The following is an 18,273-nucleotide window of genomic DNA, read 5'->3' on the forward strand; positions in this document are numbered from 1 at the left end:
CGCGTCCTCGAACCGCTCTCGCGCGCGCGCTCCCGGTCAGGGCGCGCGCCCCCTCGCCTCGCCACATCCCCCAGAGGCCGGCGATGGCGGCCCCGTGGGGACCGGGAGCCCCGAGGGCGGGTCCCGGCGCAGGTGTGAGGCCGGCGGAGGCGGGTTCGGCCCGCCGGCCTGGCCTCCTGCCCCGCGGCCGCCAGCCGCGCCGCCGCGCAGCCGCGCCAGGAGGGCGGGGCCCGGGCGCGCGCGGGGGGCTCTGCGCGGCTCCGCGGTCCGGGGCGGCGCGGGGCGGCCTCGCCGGCGTCGTGCGCGCCGAGTGAGCGGGGCCGCGCGCGCGCGGACGCCGGGCGAGTGAGGGCGAGGGGAGCGGCTGGGTGTGAGTGCGTGTGTGTGTGTGTGTGAGTGTGAGTGTGTGAGTGTGAGTGAGTGGGGGCGGGCGGGCGGGAGCGCGTGGGCGTGGGAGTGGGGGTGAGGGCGAGCCGCCGCGACCTGCGAGGCTGCGAGAGGGCGGGCGAGTGCTCGAGGGCGCCCGGCCTGGCTGCGGGAGCCGCGGCGGCGGCGGCGGAGAAAAGAGGCGGCTCCCGACCCCCTCCCCCTTCCCCTCGGACCTTCATCCCGCCCGGCAGCCCGCGCTTCTCCTCAGAGGCCCAGCCCCGCTCCGCCGGTCAGGATCCAGGGAGGAGCCGCCGAGCCAGGTGAGCAGCCCCGGCGCTTCCCTCCCCTGCCTCTCCCGGGGTCGGGGTCGGGGTCGGGGATGAGGTGGAGGCGCGCCCGCCCCGCGTCCGGCTGCCTCCGTGGGCGAGTTGGGCCGAATGGGCTCGGCGACCAGCTGAGGGCGGGAGGGTCGGCCCGGGCGGGTCGGCCTGGGGAGGGGACCGGGCCGTGCGCGCCCGCGGGGGGCCCGGGGTGGCTGGGGGCCGGGGTGGATCCGGAGCCTGAGGCGTGGGGAGCGGGGTGGAGCCGGGGTTGGGGTGCTGGGCGGGGGTCCGGGATGCTGTGTGCGAGGCGCGACCTCGGGTGGGTCCCCCGTGGCGAGGGGGTGTGGTAGCCCCGGGGACGCGCCGCCGCCGGGCCCCCTGCCTCCGCCGGGGACTCCTGCGCCGGGACCCGAGGAGGAGGAGGAGGGTGGGGGCTTCCTCCTGCAGCCTCGTGTGCTTCGTGCCCTGTTCTTCCTTTCGTGTGGATTTTAGGGAGTGTGACAGGCACTCCTCTTCGGGAGCCCTCGTGTAGGAATGGGGTGACTAAATAGTTGCTTGGTTGTTGGGTGTTGTTGTTTTTTTTTGGTGTTTTGGGGTGGTTTTTTTGTTGTTTTTTACTGTCATGCAATTCTTTCCTCCCCCTGATCCCTTAAAAAAAAAAAAAAGCCCAAAACGGGGTCATTTCAGATTCACTTTCCTGCGTCTGCTAGCAGGTTTGTATTTATGAATAGAGACGGGACGTTGATTCTCTTCTGTGCGTGGGGTTATGCTAACCGTGGTGAACGTAACTTGGGTGTAAACTCGGTGCTGTTAATTTTCCCATGATTATGAGATTGTGCCCACATCTCTGTGGAGTTGGGTGAAACTGTAAATCTGTGCGGAAAGTATATGGGCATCTTAGTAGGGAAGGCAGTTCTTTTTGTGTGTGCGTGTGGGCTTGACATTCTTCTAATATTTATGGGTGTTTTTAATAACTGTAGCCATTAAGACTTAAATGCTGTTTAAATCTCATTTTAAGTCTTTTACAACATTGGGTAAATTTTCCCTGTGTTTTTTTTTTTGTTTGTTTGTTTTTTTCTTAAACAATTCATGGTCAAAATAAAGACATGACAAGATACTCATTTGGAATAAAACACGGTCTGAAATTTCCCAGGCTTTTAGCATGAAAACCTCTAATTTCCAAAATTAAAGTTATAGTCAAATTTTTTCCTCATGGTTGCTGTGATTTGGTTGGCGTGTCCAAGGGGAGGAGGTCTGTGTTGTTTTAAGGTGACCTTTTTGTGTATTGTTTTCTATGTAGGTTATGGCTATTAATTTCCTTCTTTCATGTCATAGGGTTTGTTGTGAGTTTGGCAACGTGGCTGTTGATGTTTTTATCATTTTCTGTCTCCCTTTTCCCCCCTCTGTCTTCGCTTACCCCCCCAGGTGCTGGGGTCTGTCTGCTGGTCGGGAGGGGGGGGGGCGGGGCAGTCCCATTCTGAGAACAGTCACATGCAGTTCTCCCCTCGGTCCGGAGCCGCCGGTCCTTCCCACCTTGTCACATGCAGTTCTCCCCTCGGTCCGGAGCCGCTGTTCCTTCCCACCTTTCCCCCTGCAGCGGGCCAGGATCTGCATATCTAACCTTCAGGCTTTGGGCTCCCAGCTAAAATTCCACTTTTCTTAGTGTCCTTGGAGATAGCTTTAACAGATTTTCTCATGTTTCCTTGGAGCCCCACATGATAGCCTCTGGGGTGGTAGGGGACAGTGAACTCAAGGCTATCCTTTTTTCCCCTTTTCTCTTCTCATTCGGTTCCTTTTTCCTCTCCAGAGGGAGATTACCAGCAACATCTTAGAAATTCTCTACCCTTTTCAGCTGTGTCATGAGGAAACATACTAAAGTGAACACTCGCCCCCCCCCCCCCCTTTGGCCAATGAATACCAATGAAGCTTCAGGCATTAGTTTGTTGGGGCACAGGATGAGCCAACTCATTTAAAATACCTCGTAAGCCCTCCTTGGCTCAGTGTATATCCACCTGGGATTTGCTACTGGGGTAACACTGATTTCTCAAAACTTCTGCCCATCCTGTGAGCTGAGAGGCCCAACACCAGGGGGATGGATGGGGACGGAGCAGAGTGAGTTGCTCCCCACTTCTGGAAGGAGCTTTTGTCATGTTCCCTTGGGGAGCAGGCGTAGAGACCTAAACTGAGTGAAAATGGCTGGAGGAAGAACTTCTGTACCCACGAACAACATGTGAAGAGTGAGAGAAAACCAAACCTAAAGTAAGGAGGGTGAGTTTTTGTTGCATGTTGCTTGCTGTTTTGCGGGTTACTTTACTGATGTAGACTTGTAGAGAACTTATGGCAGGTTTGTTTAAAAAGAGTATTCTCTGCAGGTGGTGCTGGAAGCCGGTCCACCCTTGCTGCTTGACACAGTCGCTGCAGGGAAGAAACATCAGCACAGCTTATGTTTCAAGGGACCTGGCGTCTATGGCATACTGTTCTTAATATGTTTGCTCCCCTTCTTGCCGCTATGTGTTTTAACCAAGGTCACCTCTCCGAGAAAGGTTGTTTCCCCAGGTAGGGGTTTTTCCCTGGAGTTAGGGAGGGAATAAAACCCCTTAACTAAGTGCCAGGCGGGCAATTAATCACTTTAACTACGAACAATCATGCTTAAGCTACGTAATCTTTATTTAGAATAATCTCCTTCAGTTACTCCCTTGTAGCTTAATAGAACAATAGAGAGTAACCTTGGGATGGAGATAAGAAACGCCCTAACCTTTGGAATAGAATGGATAGGATTAAAATCAACTGGTATAAATTCAGATGTAACAGGACAATAAAGATGAAACCTGGCTATGATGATCAACTGAATGCAGCCTCCGTGTCATTCCTTCTTCGCCAACTCTGTCCACACCTTTCGGAACCCCTGGACCTGCTGGGGTTGGACCCCAACAAGGTGGGATTAAGTTATAAGTGTATGAGACAAGGGCCTTTAGAAGCTAATAGTTACATTATTTTAAAATCTGAGTGAGTAGATTGTGATAGGAACAATGAAAAAAAGTATTATTTTTAAATGCTAGCTGTCCTAGCATGTACAGTTGTTTCAAGAGAAGTTGAATAGGGGAGATTAGATACAGATGTTGGGGCAGTTGCCTTTCATTATTTGGGAATTTTCCTGTTTGTCTTATTAAGGGTTGTTAAGAAATCTTAAAGTACCTCCAAAAATATCTGTACATAACGTATTTTAGATTCATGTGCCATATGCATCTGTGAACATGTTAGGTCTGCAAAAGAGAAGTAATGACTTTCTGGCTTCATAGTAACTAATGAACCAATGTCACGGTGTTATTTTCAATGTTTGTTTGTTTTTTTTCCTTTTAAAATTGGCTTGGAGGACAAAAGCCACAGAGCTCCGCAGTTCTCCTTCCTTAGAGCCTGGGTCTGCATGGAACCCATCTGCTTATATCTTTTTTCTTACTCTTACTGAAATTGCCCCCCCTCCCCAAACTTTAATTGTTAACAGTGCTAATTATTTCAGTTGTATAATGATGATGGAAAGTAGCATTAGGCTTGCATTTCTTTGTTTTGAGAAATGTCAGTTGGGGTACATATTTGCAAGGTATTTAATATTGAAAATACCGCTGGTTTTTTGAGATCCCTTCATAATTCAATTTAGCAAACAGCTTTAAAATATCTTCTAACCTCCTGGTATATGAGGTTCTGTGTTGCCCACTGGGGATAACAGCAGAGAATAAAACAGAAATTCTGTATTTATGGAGATTACAGTCCAGTTTCATGATCCCTGTACTTTTCATCTGTCATTCAGTTCCCCCAGCAATGTCTGGAGGAGTCTACTACATTCTTACGTAAAATGTGTACCAATTTGTGAATTGAAGTGTAAACACTGATATGCCTGATTCATTTAGAAAGTGGCAACACAGAACCAGGCAAACAAACAAACCTTCTCCTTACTTAAATGTCTTTAATCTATTCAGCCCCTTACATATTTCATTCTCCCTCTCCCCTATCCCCTTCTGATATTTGCTCTTGGCTTCATGTTCTTAGTAATAAGATCTCCAAAATGGAATATGAATTTGCTATATAAGATGAGACCAGTTCTCTGTTATTGACTTGCTGTTCTATGTTGGATAAGTCTTGAAAGCTACATGTTAAAACTTCATGCAGATTTGCCCAAAAAGCAATTTTGGAATTCCCTGATGCTTTGGAGTTATCAGTTATTAGCCATATCTGGAAAGCCTTCAGCTTGAATATATTCATAGCTTTCCAACTCCTTTTTCAAAGTAATGTCCAAATGTTCAAAGAAAATTTGGCCCAACATGTAACATGTCAAATGTAATGAACTTGAAGCTACACTGCATTGTGTCTCAGGAATGTTTTTCAAATCTTGTGCCATGTTCCAGAGATACTTTGATAAAACATTCCTCTGTTAAGTGAAATCATTATAAATTTTATTTGCATTCCAGAGAAAACTACTTTTTTTTTTTTAAGTTTAACATATTTTATATACCACAGACTGTTTTGGGAATTTTAGTAACTAAGGTACAGGTAATTAAGTAATACTTTTCTCACCCTTTGTGAAAATCTGCTTGTTAATGTGCTTATATCATTTTTATTTTCTTTTCCAATTTTCCTTTTATTATGGTAAAATACACACAAGATAAAATTTAACATCTTAACAGTTTTTAAAGTTCACAGGTTAGTGGTTAAGTACATTTGTATTGTTGTGCAACCATCACCATATCCATCTCTGGAACTCTTTTCTTTGCAAAACTGAAAAAACATTAGTTCCTTATTCCCCCCAAACCCCCAGCCCCTACTTTTTGTCTCTGAATTTGACTATGTTAGATACCAGATCATAATGTCCTCAGGGTTCATCATGCTGTAGCATGTATCAGAACTTAACTTCTTTTTAAGGCATAGTAAGTATATATTGCATTTTGCTTATTTATTCATCTATTGATGGACACCTGGGTTGCTTTCACCTTTTAGCTGTTGTGAATAATGCTACTATGAACATGTGTGTACAGATACCTCTTTGAGACTCTGCTTTCAGTTCTTTTGTGTATATACCTAAAAGTGGATTTGCTGGATCATATGGTAATTCTATTTTTAATTTTTTGAGACACTGCCGTACTGTTTGCTATAGCAGCTGCACCATTTTATTGCATTCCCACGGACTTTTTGCAAGGCTTCCAGTTTCTCCATATCCTTCCCAATACTTATTTTCTGTTTTGTTTTGTTTTTTGATAGTGGCCATCCTACTATTGTGAAGTAGTTTCATCATTTTGATTTGCATTTTCCTAATGTTCAGTGATGTTGAGCATTTTTTCTTTCTCATGATGTAACATCAGATAATTTTTAGCTTTGTGAGAGCTGGGTCTGTTTCTGTTTTGTTTACCATGGTATTTTTAGATACAGTGCATTGTAAGCACTGAAATGTGTTTTTTTTTTAAATTTAAATTCTTTATTGTTTAAAGTATTAAATATGTATCCTTTTTCCCCCATTGACCTCTCCCTGGCCACTCCCACCCCCCAGCACATGCCCACACCCCTCTACTGTCAGTGTCCATTGGTTATGCTTATATGCATGCATACAAATCCTTTGGTTGATCTCTTACCTCCCACCCTCCCCTGCCTGGGCACTCTGATATTAATTGAAGGTATTACTTAATTGAATACTTAGTTTTATATGTTTACAACTACTTTTTGACTTTGAATACTTTTTTGGGGCGGAGAGGGGAGAAGTATAGAAATACTTCTAGGAATGTTGTGAAAAGGAGTATAAAAGTAAAATGAGCCCATCCGGCATGACTCAGTGGTTGAACGTTGACCTATGAACCAGAGGTCAGGTTTCGATTCCCAGTCAGTGCACATGCCGGGTTGTGGGCTCAATCCCCAGTGAAGGGCATGCAGGAGGCAGCGATCAATGATTCTCTCTCATCATTGATGTTTCTCTCTCTCCCTCTCCCTTCCTCTCTGAAATCAATAAAAATATATTAAAAAAACAAAATGATCAAATGTAAAATGATCTTAAGTGTAAAAAGCAAGTTCCACTTAGAAAAGTACCACTGCTTGCTGACATACACAAGCTTTTGATGTCAAGGTAATAATTTTCTTTAGCTTTTGAGCAAGGTATGGTAGAGTATATTTGTTAAGGTAAGGTTTAGTGGCCTATAATAAAGAATCCCCAAAGATCAATGACATAAATAGGGGGATAGCAGTTTATTTCTCATGCAAAAGAGTAAGTAGTCAGTCAGTGCAAGGCCATGACATACACAGTTGTTAGGGATTCAGGCTCTTCTAACATGTTGTGCTTTTCCAAGGTTGACTCCTGTCCTCATGGTCCAGATGATTGTTAGGTTCGTAGCCATAACATCCACATTCCGGGTAGCAGGATGGAGCAAGGACCAAGGAAGAGCACTCCTCTTAAGTAGGCTTTCTGGAAGCTTAAGTGCAGTATTTTTCTCTTAGCTCTCCTTTTTGTTTAATCATAATCATGTATACATAGGTGAAGATGTAGCTAATCTGACCACATCTACTTTCAGGAAAGCCTACGGAATACAGTCGTTAGTTACATGGCATTGTACGCAGCTTCATATCAGATATCTTATTACGAAGGAAAGTAGAAAATGGAAGCAAGTGGGAATCTCTGCCATAGAGTATATGAAATTTGAAGCATTCTGGGTTCTACCACTTTCTAGTTGTGTGAATTTAGACACCTTAACTAACATCTCCGCTAGAATAGCTTCACTTGCCAAGTGAAGACAATGAAGTGTCAAAGGGATGATTGTGAGAATTAAATGAGAAGATACAAGTAAACTGCCTAATGCACGCAGTATGACTGGTGAGTATGAACATATACTCACTCAAAATGTCGATTTATTTTCTTATCTAAACTCCCTATGATATCTTTAGGTATAGTGGAAAAGAGTACAAAGAGACCAGAAAACCTGACTCTGTCCTGCCTCTCCTATTATGATATCGTAGACAGGCCAGTTTTTTTTTTTTTTTAAATGGGACAGGATATGTCTGTATGCCTCACAGCATTTATGTGAGATTAAATGAGAAATATATGTGGAAGGTATTTTGTGAGCCATAAATGGAGACTATTCAACCTTATCTGTATGCATTGTTTTGCCTTTGTCCTGCACATATTTTTTTTTGTATGAAGAAAGGGAATTTATAGGTACTTATATACATTGTTCAAAGTGTTGCCTTCTGTACCTTCAGTGCTTTTTTTGTTTCTGTGTAAACATTCAGGTTTTACGATTATTTTTCTTTAATCATCTGATAAAGAACCATCTTGAGTTTAGTTAGGAAAATTATTATCCTCCCATTTTTTTTTTTTTTTTTGCATTAGACCAACAGCTTTATTAAAAAAATTAAGACAGGGACAACATAATTTAAGGAGATAAATAAGAAAGAGGACAGCGAAGTCTCCCTACTGCCACGATCCTGGCGGCGTCAGCCTCAGTTGGGGCATCCGGGAGCCCTGCAGCCGGAGCTATCCTCCCATTTTTTTAATTCATAATCATGTATACGTGGGTGAAAGTGCTATAAGAAGGAGAAATATGAGAGAATGTGTCATAAATTTTGGGAAATTAGATGTTCTCTTTTTGAGATAATACTCTTTCGAGTATAAGGGGGGTATCATGGGGACTGTCATATCTTTTCTGTCACTGGTAAAGTCAATTTTGATTAATATCTAGTCTCCTGTCCTACTTTCACAGCATTTCAGTCTACCTTCAAGTTAAGGTAGTAAAGAATATGACATTTTATGAACTCAGAACACATAACCAGTGATATTATTTTATAACTAGAGGCCCAGTGCATGAAATTTGTACACTGTTGAGGTGGGGGGTGGTTTTCCTCAGCCTGGCCTGCGCCTTCTCTCAGTCCAGGAGCCCTTGGGGTATGTCCGACTGATGGCTTAGGCTGCTGTGGAGGTGGGAGAGGCTACTGCCACCGTCACTGCTCTAGCCAGCTGTGAGCCTGGCTTCTGGCTGAGTGGCACTCCCCCTGTGGGAGCACACTGACCATCAGGGGGCAGCTCCTGTGTTGAGTGTCTGCCCCCTGGTGGTCAGTGCGCATCATAGCAACTGGTCATTCCGCCATTCGGTCGATTTGCATATTAGCTTTTTATTAAATAGGGTAAGTGGCATCTTAGCTAAAGAATGCTATTATATACTAGTAGAAAATACCTAGTTTCAAGCAGACATTCTTTTGTGATCATTTATTGATGAACATTATTAGTGAGTAATGGGGTAACTGGACTAACACTATTTGGTAGGTATTTCTGAGACTCTTCTGAGCTTTTCATCTTATTTATTTATTTTCTGTACCTTTAATATCTTAAAAAAAAAAACCCATCCCCCTCCCCAAACAGGGTGGTTCTCCTTTTCCCCATCCTTTTTTTTTTAAAATTCTTTATTGTTGAAAGTATTATATATGTTTCCTTTTTCCCCCATTGACCTCTCCCTGCCCACTTCCACACCCCAGCACAGGCCCTCATCCCTCTACTGTCTGTGTCCATTGGTTATACTTTTATGCATGCATACAACTCCTTTGGTTGATCTCTTACCGCCCCCACCACCCCACCCCCACCTTCCCTCTGAGGTTTGATGGTGTGTTCGATGTTTCTGTGTCTTTGGATCTGTTTTTGTTTATCAATTTATGTTGTTCATTATATTCCACAAATGAATGAGATCATGTATAATTTATCTTTCTCTGACTGGCTTATTTTGCTTAGCATAATCCTCTCCAGGTCCATCAATGCTGTTACAAATGGTAAGAGTTCTTTTTTACAGCAGCCTAGTATTCCATTGTGTGGAAGTACCAGTTTTTAATCCACTCATCTGCTGATGGGCACTTAGGCAGTTTCCAAATCTTAGCTATTTGTAAATAGTGCTGCTATGAACATAGGGGTGCATATATTCATTCTGATTGGTGTTTCTGATTTCTTGGGATATATTCCTAGAAGTGGGATTACTGGGTCAAATGGGAGTTCCATTTATATTTTTTTGCATTTGTGTTTTTATTTCCATTCTTTCTCATTTCTATGAGCAATTCAGATCTACTTCTGATGGTCTGTTGGAGGGAGGGGAGGGGAGGGGAGGGGAAGGGAGGGGAGGGGAGGGGAGGGGAGGGGAGGGGAGGGGAGGGACGGGACTCAACTCGTGCATGTACCCTGACCCGGAATTGAACCGTGACCTCCTGGTTTATAGGGCGATGTTCAACCACTGTGCCACACTGGTTGAGCAAGCTGGTAACGTTTTATATATATATTCCAAATTGTTTTTTATTTGAGGCAGATTGAAAGAATTGGGGACATTAAAACTCATTGAGAGAAAAAGCCTTGATAAACAACAGCTCTTTGGTTAAAACCTGGGACATCACAAAGTTGGCATTAAAAGGTACTATTTTATTAAATAACATGACAGATAAAAATAGAGAGGGAGAGAGAGAGAGATATTAATTTTAAGGAACTGGCTCATGTGATTGTGGAACTGGCCAATTCACAATCTGTGGGGCTGTAAACAGGATGGTTGTAGTCTTGACGCAGTTTCTCTGGGAAATCTCAGTTTCTCTTTTTAGCCCTTCCTCTGGTTGGATGAGACCTACCCACATCATGATTGTAATCTCCTTTACTCAAAGTCAGCTGATTGTAGATGTTAATCACATTTACAAAATACCTTGACAGCAACATGTAGAGTAGTGTTTGACCAAATAATTGCACACCATTGCCTGGTTGGAGAGAGATTTAATAGGTCAATGATATATTTGAGTTTCAGTGGTAATAGTTGAAACCTGGCTGAGGATGACATTTCTAGAGAAAGGAGAGAAGAGTTTAAGAAGCCCAGAGAGGGTTGCAAAAGTAGAGCTGAGAGGAAAAAAGGGTCACAGAAAAAGAGACTATGAAGAAGTGCCTGCAACTCAAGATACACATACTAGTATTTGTTATTTTTCTCTATAACCTGATCCAATTTCAAATCCAAGACAGAATGATGTCATTGAAAGCACATCTGTAGTAATTGCCAAATGGAGTAAATTTTAGTTTGTATATTAGAATTCATTTTTTTCTTCTCTAATTTTACTCTTAGTCTTTTGATTCTGGGTTTATATACTATGTCTTATCTAGAATAAAGAATTTTCCTAATAATGGTAAGCGATGCCTTAATGTGTTCAAATGATAGATTGTGATTTTGCTTTTTTCCTCCCAGAATAATTACCATTGGGAAGGGACCTCACAAGAAAAATGAATCAACCGCTTTATTTATGATTCTCTGTTAATTAGCTTTGTCTAGACTTGTGGTTGGCATACCGCGGCTCGCGAGCCACTTGCGGCTCTTTGGCCCCTTGAGTGTGGCTCTTCCACAAAATACCACGTGCAGGCACGCACGTACAGTGTGATTGAAACTTCGTGGCCCATGCGCAGAAATCGATATTTTGTGGAAGAGCCGGTATTTTGTGGAAGAGCCACACTCAAGGGGCCAAAGAGCCGCATGTGGCTTGGAAGCCGCGGTTTGCCGAGCTGCAATTTGCCGACCACTGGTCTAGACTGTTTGAAGATGACAGTGATTTGTTAAAAACGGTGTGCCCATCAGAAGTTTACATGGGAATACTGGCTCTAATATAAAAGTAAATTCTTTTTGAATTTCTTTTTATTTCAAAACTCTTTTAGCAGTTTATTAGTAGCATTTATTTGCTATTGATATATACATTGTTTTTCTTGATACTCTGAGAGAAATAAAGAAATAGAGTATGGAAACTATTTCATCCGAGTTTATATTCTAAGAGGAGAGATTATATTCTTGTGTATATATATGAACATTTGCAAATGTTGGAGAGTAAACTCTTAGAGATATCTTATTGGGTCACTAAACTTACTCCTTTAAATGTCAGAGGGAAAAAAAAACACCCACTTTATTTTATAGACTCTTTTCTGTGTTTAAAAATAGTGGATATAATTTGAACTTTTTTTAAAAAAAGACTTGGGACTATAATTTTTTGTGTGTATAGATTTGGGCTTCTGGACTGTTCACTGTTATGCTTTTGACTTATTCTTTTTTTTTTTTTTTTTTTGCATATAAACAACAGTAATTATTTTCACACAGTTCTCAAATCTGGAAGTCCAAGATCATGGTGCCAGCCTGGTCAGATTTTGGCCAGAATCCTCTTCCAGGTTGCAGACTGTCAGTTTCTCGTTGTATCTTCACATGGCAGAATCTGCTTTTCACTTCTTACAAGCTTTTTTGTGTTTTCTTTTTCCTTGATGGTAGTGGATGGGAAAAATAGAAAAGTAGATGTTTTAAAATAATGGTTAGGGCAGTGGTTCTCAACCTTCTGGCCCTTTAAAACAGTTCCTCATGTTGTGACCCCCAACCATAAAATTATTTTCGTTGCTACTTCATAACTGTAATGTTGCTACTGTAATGAATGTAATGTAAATATCTGATATGCAGGATGGTCTTTGGCGACCCCTGTGAAAGGGTCGTTCGACCCCCAAAGGGGTCGTGACCCACAGGTTGAGAACCGCTGGGTCAGGGGGAGAAGGCCATCAGAGGAGGTGCCACCTATTGGTCTCTTTCTGGGCCACAGGAAGGCATTGTTGCCAGGCCATGGGGGTGGGGGTGGGGGTTGGGATGATGAGCCTCTGCTGTTGGGGCTGGAGAGTTTCACCTGAGAATATTTTGGGTCTGGTTAGGTGTGAATCACAGTGGAATAGTCTTAAAAAGGCAAGCAGCCTCCTCAGCAGCAGCCCTGAGCGCCAAGGATGGCCAGCCTCTCATCCTCTGGAAACAGGAGTGGGCCATTGGGTGGAGGAGAGGTTGTTCCCTTTCATTTCCTGCCAATAAACTGGTCTCAGGAGATCACTAAAATTATAGTGGATTAAAAAATCTGGACAGGTGTCACTTAAAGATACCAGTACCAATGAAACAATAATTAGCAAGCCGAAGGTTGTTAAGTAGTAGTTGTGTCCTGTACAGACTGAGGATGTCATCTACTTGGTGTACAGAAATAGAGAGTTGGAACACACTGTTGCATACCTCTACGAATCTTTACATGAAAATTAAGGTATAACGCAAGCATCTTTTGAAGCTGATAAAGAAAATGTATTCCACATGACCAAAGATACCTCAGTTCCCAGTTCCTGCCATTTTCGCCTACCATTTAGGCAGGCTTTGAGAAACCACAGCCGTTGACACTGATGTCAGACCTCTTCAATGCAGCCTCTACTTCTTTCACAGAGTTTCCTTCTGTAGGGAGAGAGCATCCTTTCAGTTCCAGATTCTGGGGTGCAGGCATCCCTTCTGAAAGGATGTATTCCCGTTGTAGCAAGTGAAATGATACCTTCAGCTTTGCTTCACTTCTCAAAGACAGGGAGGGAACATCATTTTCTTTGTTTGAACCCTAGGATCAAGAGACTTTGAGCCCATTAAAAAGAAAATGAAAGCCTAGCTGGTTTGACTCAGTGGAGAGAGCATTGGACTGTGGACTGGAAGGTTCTGGGTTCGATTCCGGGCAAGGGCACTGTTGTAACGTACCCCGCGAAACACAGAAGGACGCCTCAAGAAGTTGAATTAAAGAGTCACATTTATTGCAATCCGGGACTATGAGGGGTCATTTCCCAAATCTCATAGTAACAAGATGGTTGCAGCTCCAGGGTTATATAAGCAAAAAATCACAAAGGTATTGATTACATCCCAGGGTTTGGAATGAGGAACCTGGCTCGCAAAAACAATTTACAGAGGCAGAATTAAGCATGTTAATTATAGATTTGGGTCTCGGAGTCACTGAATTGACAGAAATACATTATCTAGAGCCCTTGGGTAACTTGGGTTAAACTTAGGCATGTTATCTAAATTACAGTTTTGGGTCTAGAGCCCTCTGACCTTGGGATAATTGTGCTGTCCTTCCCAGGTGAAGGAAAAATGTGCTTTCTAAGACCAGTATGACCACAACCCATGGGGTATTCACATTACAATCAATAAGGCATTTAATCGAATGGGATGATTTATATAATTCAGAAAATCAAAATAATTTGTCCATTGTTAAAGCAAATAGGTACATAAGCCAAACAGCAGGGTTAAAGTTAAACTATAATTTCTACCTGAGATGGTTGCTACCATACTTCACACATGCTTGGATTGTGGGCTTGACCCCCCAGTAGGGGGCGTGCAGGAGGCAGCTGAACAATGATGCTTCTGTCTCATCATTGATGTTTCTCTATCTCTCCCCCTCTCACTTCCTCTCTGAAATCAATAAAAATATATTTTTTTAAAAAAGAAAATGAAAGGAGATAGAGAGCCTAATCTGGACCTGCAGTTGTTTGTTGCATACCAGTATAGAAACACCCAAACCTTATGTGGCCATGAAGTCAGACAAGATGGGATGCTCATGTGCATCATCTGTCGGGATTGCTGCACAGCAGTGTGAGGTTGCAGTCTTGGAGTGCTTTTATTGTATGACTAGAATCACTGAAAATACCATGGGTGTTACTGTTGCAGCCTGGGCATTTTCTGAGAGCTGACATGTAAGTATCGGCAGAATGTTCCTGCTTTCCAGTTGCCCGTGGCTGTAACATCTCATCCTGATTTCTCTTGGGGCTATAATGGCTGTGCAGTTTATACAATGAAATTCAACCATTGGTGAACAGATGATGTTCAAGAACTAAATGTCAGGGGAGGCACAGACATAGCTTTGGAGTTTTGGAAGTCAAGGACAGGGTGTTTCTAAAACTACCCAATACAAACTTTTTTTTTTTTTACGTTTTCTTTTTTTATTATTATTATTAGTTAAGGTATTACAAATGTGTCCTCATCCCCCCCCCCCCCATTAACCCCCAACCTCCCTCCAGCCCCCCCCGCCAATATAAACTTTTTAAGAGCATTCTTATAGTTTATCTCTCAAGGGCAACTGGGATCTCTATATTGGGTACTCTGGTGTGACTTTTGTGGGTCTTTTTCTCCTGAGTGAGACCCTTCCTAGTGGCCTGGAAGGCTCTGTAAGGCCACATCCTGTCTTCCCAGTGTGCAAGTTGAGTTATTACCATATCTTACCTAGGACCCTAGTGGGTATGTTCTTGATCACAGCTATGGAAAAAGGGTACAGCGAGCCAAGAGGCTCGGCGTGAGGCATCCTCTTTGCTGGTTACTTGGGTCTTGGCCTGATGTGTCACCACAGCTGAGAGCTCCTCCCTCCCTTGTGTTTCCATAGCTACAAGCCCTCTCTCTTCTGTGTATCTCCCACATTATTTCTTCCCTGCTTTCCAGTGACTGATGCCTTTGAGGCCATAGGTCATGGGGCAGGCATGGCAGGTCAAGGGGTGTGTGTGTGTGTGTGTGTGTGTGTGTGTGTGTGTGTGTGTGTGTGTGTGTGTCTGTCTCTGTCTTTCCCACCATGTTCTGGTCTTAATCATGTGCGCATCTCTGGTCTTAATCATGTGCGCATCTGTGGAGCAGGCCCTTCTGGCTGAGACCCTGGAGAGGGTGTGAATGGTGCGTGAGGAACCAGTTTCAGCTGCGGGAATGCTGGAGGCCATCCATTTGTATGGCCATTGTTGCCTCTAATCCTTGCCCTTGTTCTTTCCTTCTGTGTTAGGTTTGCCTATCATCTGGAATAGTACTGGAAAAGAAAGTTTTCTTTTGTTATGTTTGTTAGTAAAGCTTACAAGTTTTCATTTCTCAGAAAATGATTTTCAACTGCTGTCTTGCTCATGATATAAACTCTGAGAAGCAAAACTCTACTTGCAGAAGAAGTCCTTTTTTTTTGTTCTAGTAAACAAGCTGTGTTTACTTTTAAGAATTCTATTTAAAGAAAGAATAAAAACACTGAGTAAAAGCATGCTTCCTGATTGAAATAAACAAATTTTAGTGAATGGACTTTGGCATTTATTTTGTTTTTTAAAGTTTTTTTTCCTACATTCTCAAATTAGTCGATTAAAGTTGCTGTGTAAAATTACTTCAGTGTTGATGCTCATCCAGCAATGTTGGTGCTACTATCTCATTTTTTAAAATGTCTATAAAAATGTTTATAATAAAATATACATATAACCAAATAAGGAAAGAAAATTCAATAAACTACAGATACATGAATATATATGACAGGAACTTACAGTGATGGGAGAGCTATGGGAATATATTATTGATAATTGCAGTCTCTATTTTGTATCAAGAAGGGACTTGCATTTCGGGGGAGGGGATAAATCAGTAGGTGATCAGAGTATATCCTGGACCCATGGTTGGCAAACTGCGGCTCGCGAGCCACATGCAGCTCTTTGGCCCCTTGAGACTGGCTCTTCCTAAGCCTTAGAAGTAACCTAATTAAGTTAATAATGTACCTACCTATATAGTTTAAGTTTAAAAAATTTGGCCCTCAAAAGAAATTTCAATTGTACTGTTGATATTTGGCTCTGTTGACTAATGAATTTGCTGACCACTGTCCTAAACAATATATAATATTAGAGGCCTGGTGCATGAAATTCATGCCCGGGGGGGGGGGCAGTCCCTCAGCCGGCCTGCAATGACGCCAGACACCCCTCCCTCCACACGCCTGTCCGCCCCCCCAGCCCCCGCCACTATGGGCGCCACCATCTTTGTCATGGAGTGATGGTTAATTTGCATATTACTCTTTTATTAGGATAGGGGATGGCATTGAAAGTTTCTGATAAGTGACCTGTTGTAATTATATAACTACAGTGCTAGCTTCCCCAGTGGGAAATGGAGAAATCTTATTTCAGGGGAGGTTATCAGTTTCCATATTTCTAGTGGTACAAATATTTTTAATTTGAATGAAAGGGGAAAAGTCATATTACCCTATTAACCTGCTTGTGTAGTTAGTATGAATCACAGCATTTATTGGCTGAAAGCCAGAAATTAAGTAGACTTCTTGATTTGTATGTTTATTTTCTCTTCCATCTAGAAAGAGTTTACATCCAGGAAGAAATAATCCAGGAAAAGGAAGAATAAGCAGGTCAAGATGTGTAGCTCCGTGGCTGCCAAGTTGTGGTTTTTGACAGATCGTCGAATCAGGGAAGACTATCCACAAAAAGAGATCTTACGAGCATTAAAGGCCAAATGTTGTGAGGAGGAACTGGACTTTAGGGCCGTGGTGATGGATGAGGTAGTGCTGACAATCGAGCAAGGAAACCTGGGTAAGTCTTTAAGTAATTTTGTAGATTTTTACTTGGAATATGGTGACACTGCATGTTTCAGGAATAATTATGACAGAGGCATATTTAAGAGCCTTCGCATACTAAGTATTACCTAATCTTGACTCTAGCATATGTTCTGGAAGAAATGGAAACACCAGTATTTATTAAATCCCTTATTGTATTATTTAGGAAAATAGTTGGGAGGGAAATTAAAGATAACCTACTAGTTTCCTTCTGTTATTACTGACTTTTAGTTTTAAAATACCTTATAATCCATGGGGGGGGGGGTGTCCTTGTAGTAAATTAAAAATCCATGTGTGATTCACTTTTTATTTAATATTTTTATTGGTTTTTAGAGAGGGGGAAGAGAGAGGGATAGAGAGAAATATCAGTGAGAGAGGACCATCATCAATAGGCTGACTCCTGCAGGGCTCCCACTGGGGACTGAGCATACTGGTTTGGTGGTAATGAACTCCTTTAGCTTTTTCTTGTTTGTGAAGCTCTTTATCTGACCTTCCATTCAAAATGATAGCTTTGCTGGGTAGAGTAATCTTGATTGCAGGTCCTTGCTATTCATCATTTTGAATATTTCTTGCCACTCCCTTCTGGCCTGCAAAGTTTGTGTTGAGAAATAAGCTGACAGTTGCATGGGTGCTCCCTTTAGGTAACTAACTGCTCTTCTCTTGCTGCTTTTAAGATTCTCTCTTTGTCTTTAACCCTTGGCATTTTAATTATGATGTGTCTTGGTATGGGCCTCTTTGGGTTCCTCTTGTTTGGGACTCTCTGTGCTTCCTGGACTTATACTAGTAAGTCTGTTATTTCACCAGGTAGGGGAAGCTTTTTGTCATTATTTCTTCAAATAGGTTTTCAATATGTTGCACTCCCTCTTCTCCTTCTGGCGCCCCCATAATGCAAATTATGGTATGCTTGACATTGTGTGTCCCAAGGGCTCCTTACACTATATTCATATTTTTCTTTTTGCTCTTCTGATTGGGTGTTTTTGCTTCCTCATATTCCAAATCCTTGATTTGATTCTTGGAATCCTCTACTCTACTGTTGAATCCCTGTAAATTATTCTTTATTTCAGTTAGTGTATGCTTAATTTCTGACTGGTCTTTTTTTTGTCTTTGACATTCTCATCCTTGAAATTCTCACCAAGTCCCTTGAAGCTCTTATTAAGTCCCTTGAAGCTCTCATTAAGATCCTTGAGTAACCTTATAACCATTGTTTTGAACTCTGTATCCAGTAGTTTGCTTTTTTCCATTTCTTTCATTTGTAACATGTTTTTTTTGTCTCCGCATTTTGACTGCTTCCCTGTGTTTGTTTCTATGTATTAGGCAGAGCTGTTACTAGTATGTTGCCTGGAATTGGTAGAGTGGCCTTGTGTAATTAATAGATGTCCTTTAGAGCCTAGTGGCTAAGCCTCCC

At 42.6% G+C, this 18,273-nt stretch overlaps 1 protein-coding gene across 6 annotated transcripts in view; it reads left to right on the forward strand.

The window, feature by feature from the left end:
• The first annotated feature begins 291 nt into the window (after positions 1–291).
• RIMKLB (ribosomal modification protein rimK like family member B) overlaps positions 292–18,273 on the forward strand; it is a 37,109-nt gene continuing 19,127 nt past the window's right edge. For 3 of the 6 annotated variants that reach the window (XR_009451148.1, XR_009451149.1, XR_009451151.1), the window contains exons 1-2: positions 319–689; positions 16,614–16,845. Coding sequence is in view for 2 of the 6 variants with exons in the window: in XM_059682149.1 (XP_059538132.1) it covers positions 16,671–16,845 (175 nt within the window). In the remaining 4 variants the exon portion in view is untranslated. Of the gene's footprint in view, positions 690–16,613; positions 16,846–18,273 lie in introns of all 6 variants that reach the window. The other 3 variants (XM_059682149.1, XM_059682148.1, XR_009451150.1) reach the window with 3 other exon arrangements.

This window comes from Myotis daubentonii, chromosome 2, assembly GCF_963259705.1.
Source record: "Myotis daubentonii chromosome 2, mMyoDau2.1, whole genome shotgun sequence".
Taxonomy (NCBI): domain Eukaryota; kingdom Metazoa; phylum Chordata; class Mammalia; order Chiroptera; family Vespertilionidae; genus Myotis; species Myotis daubentonii.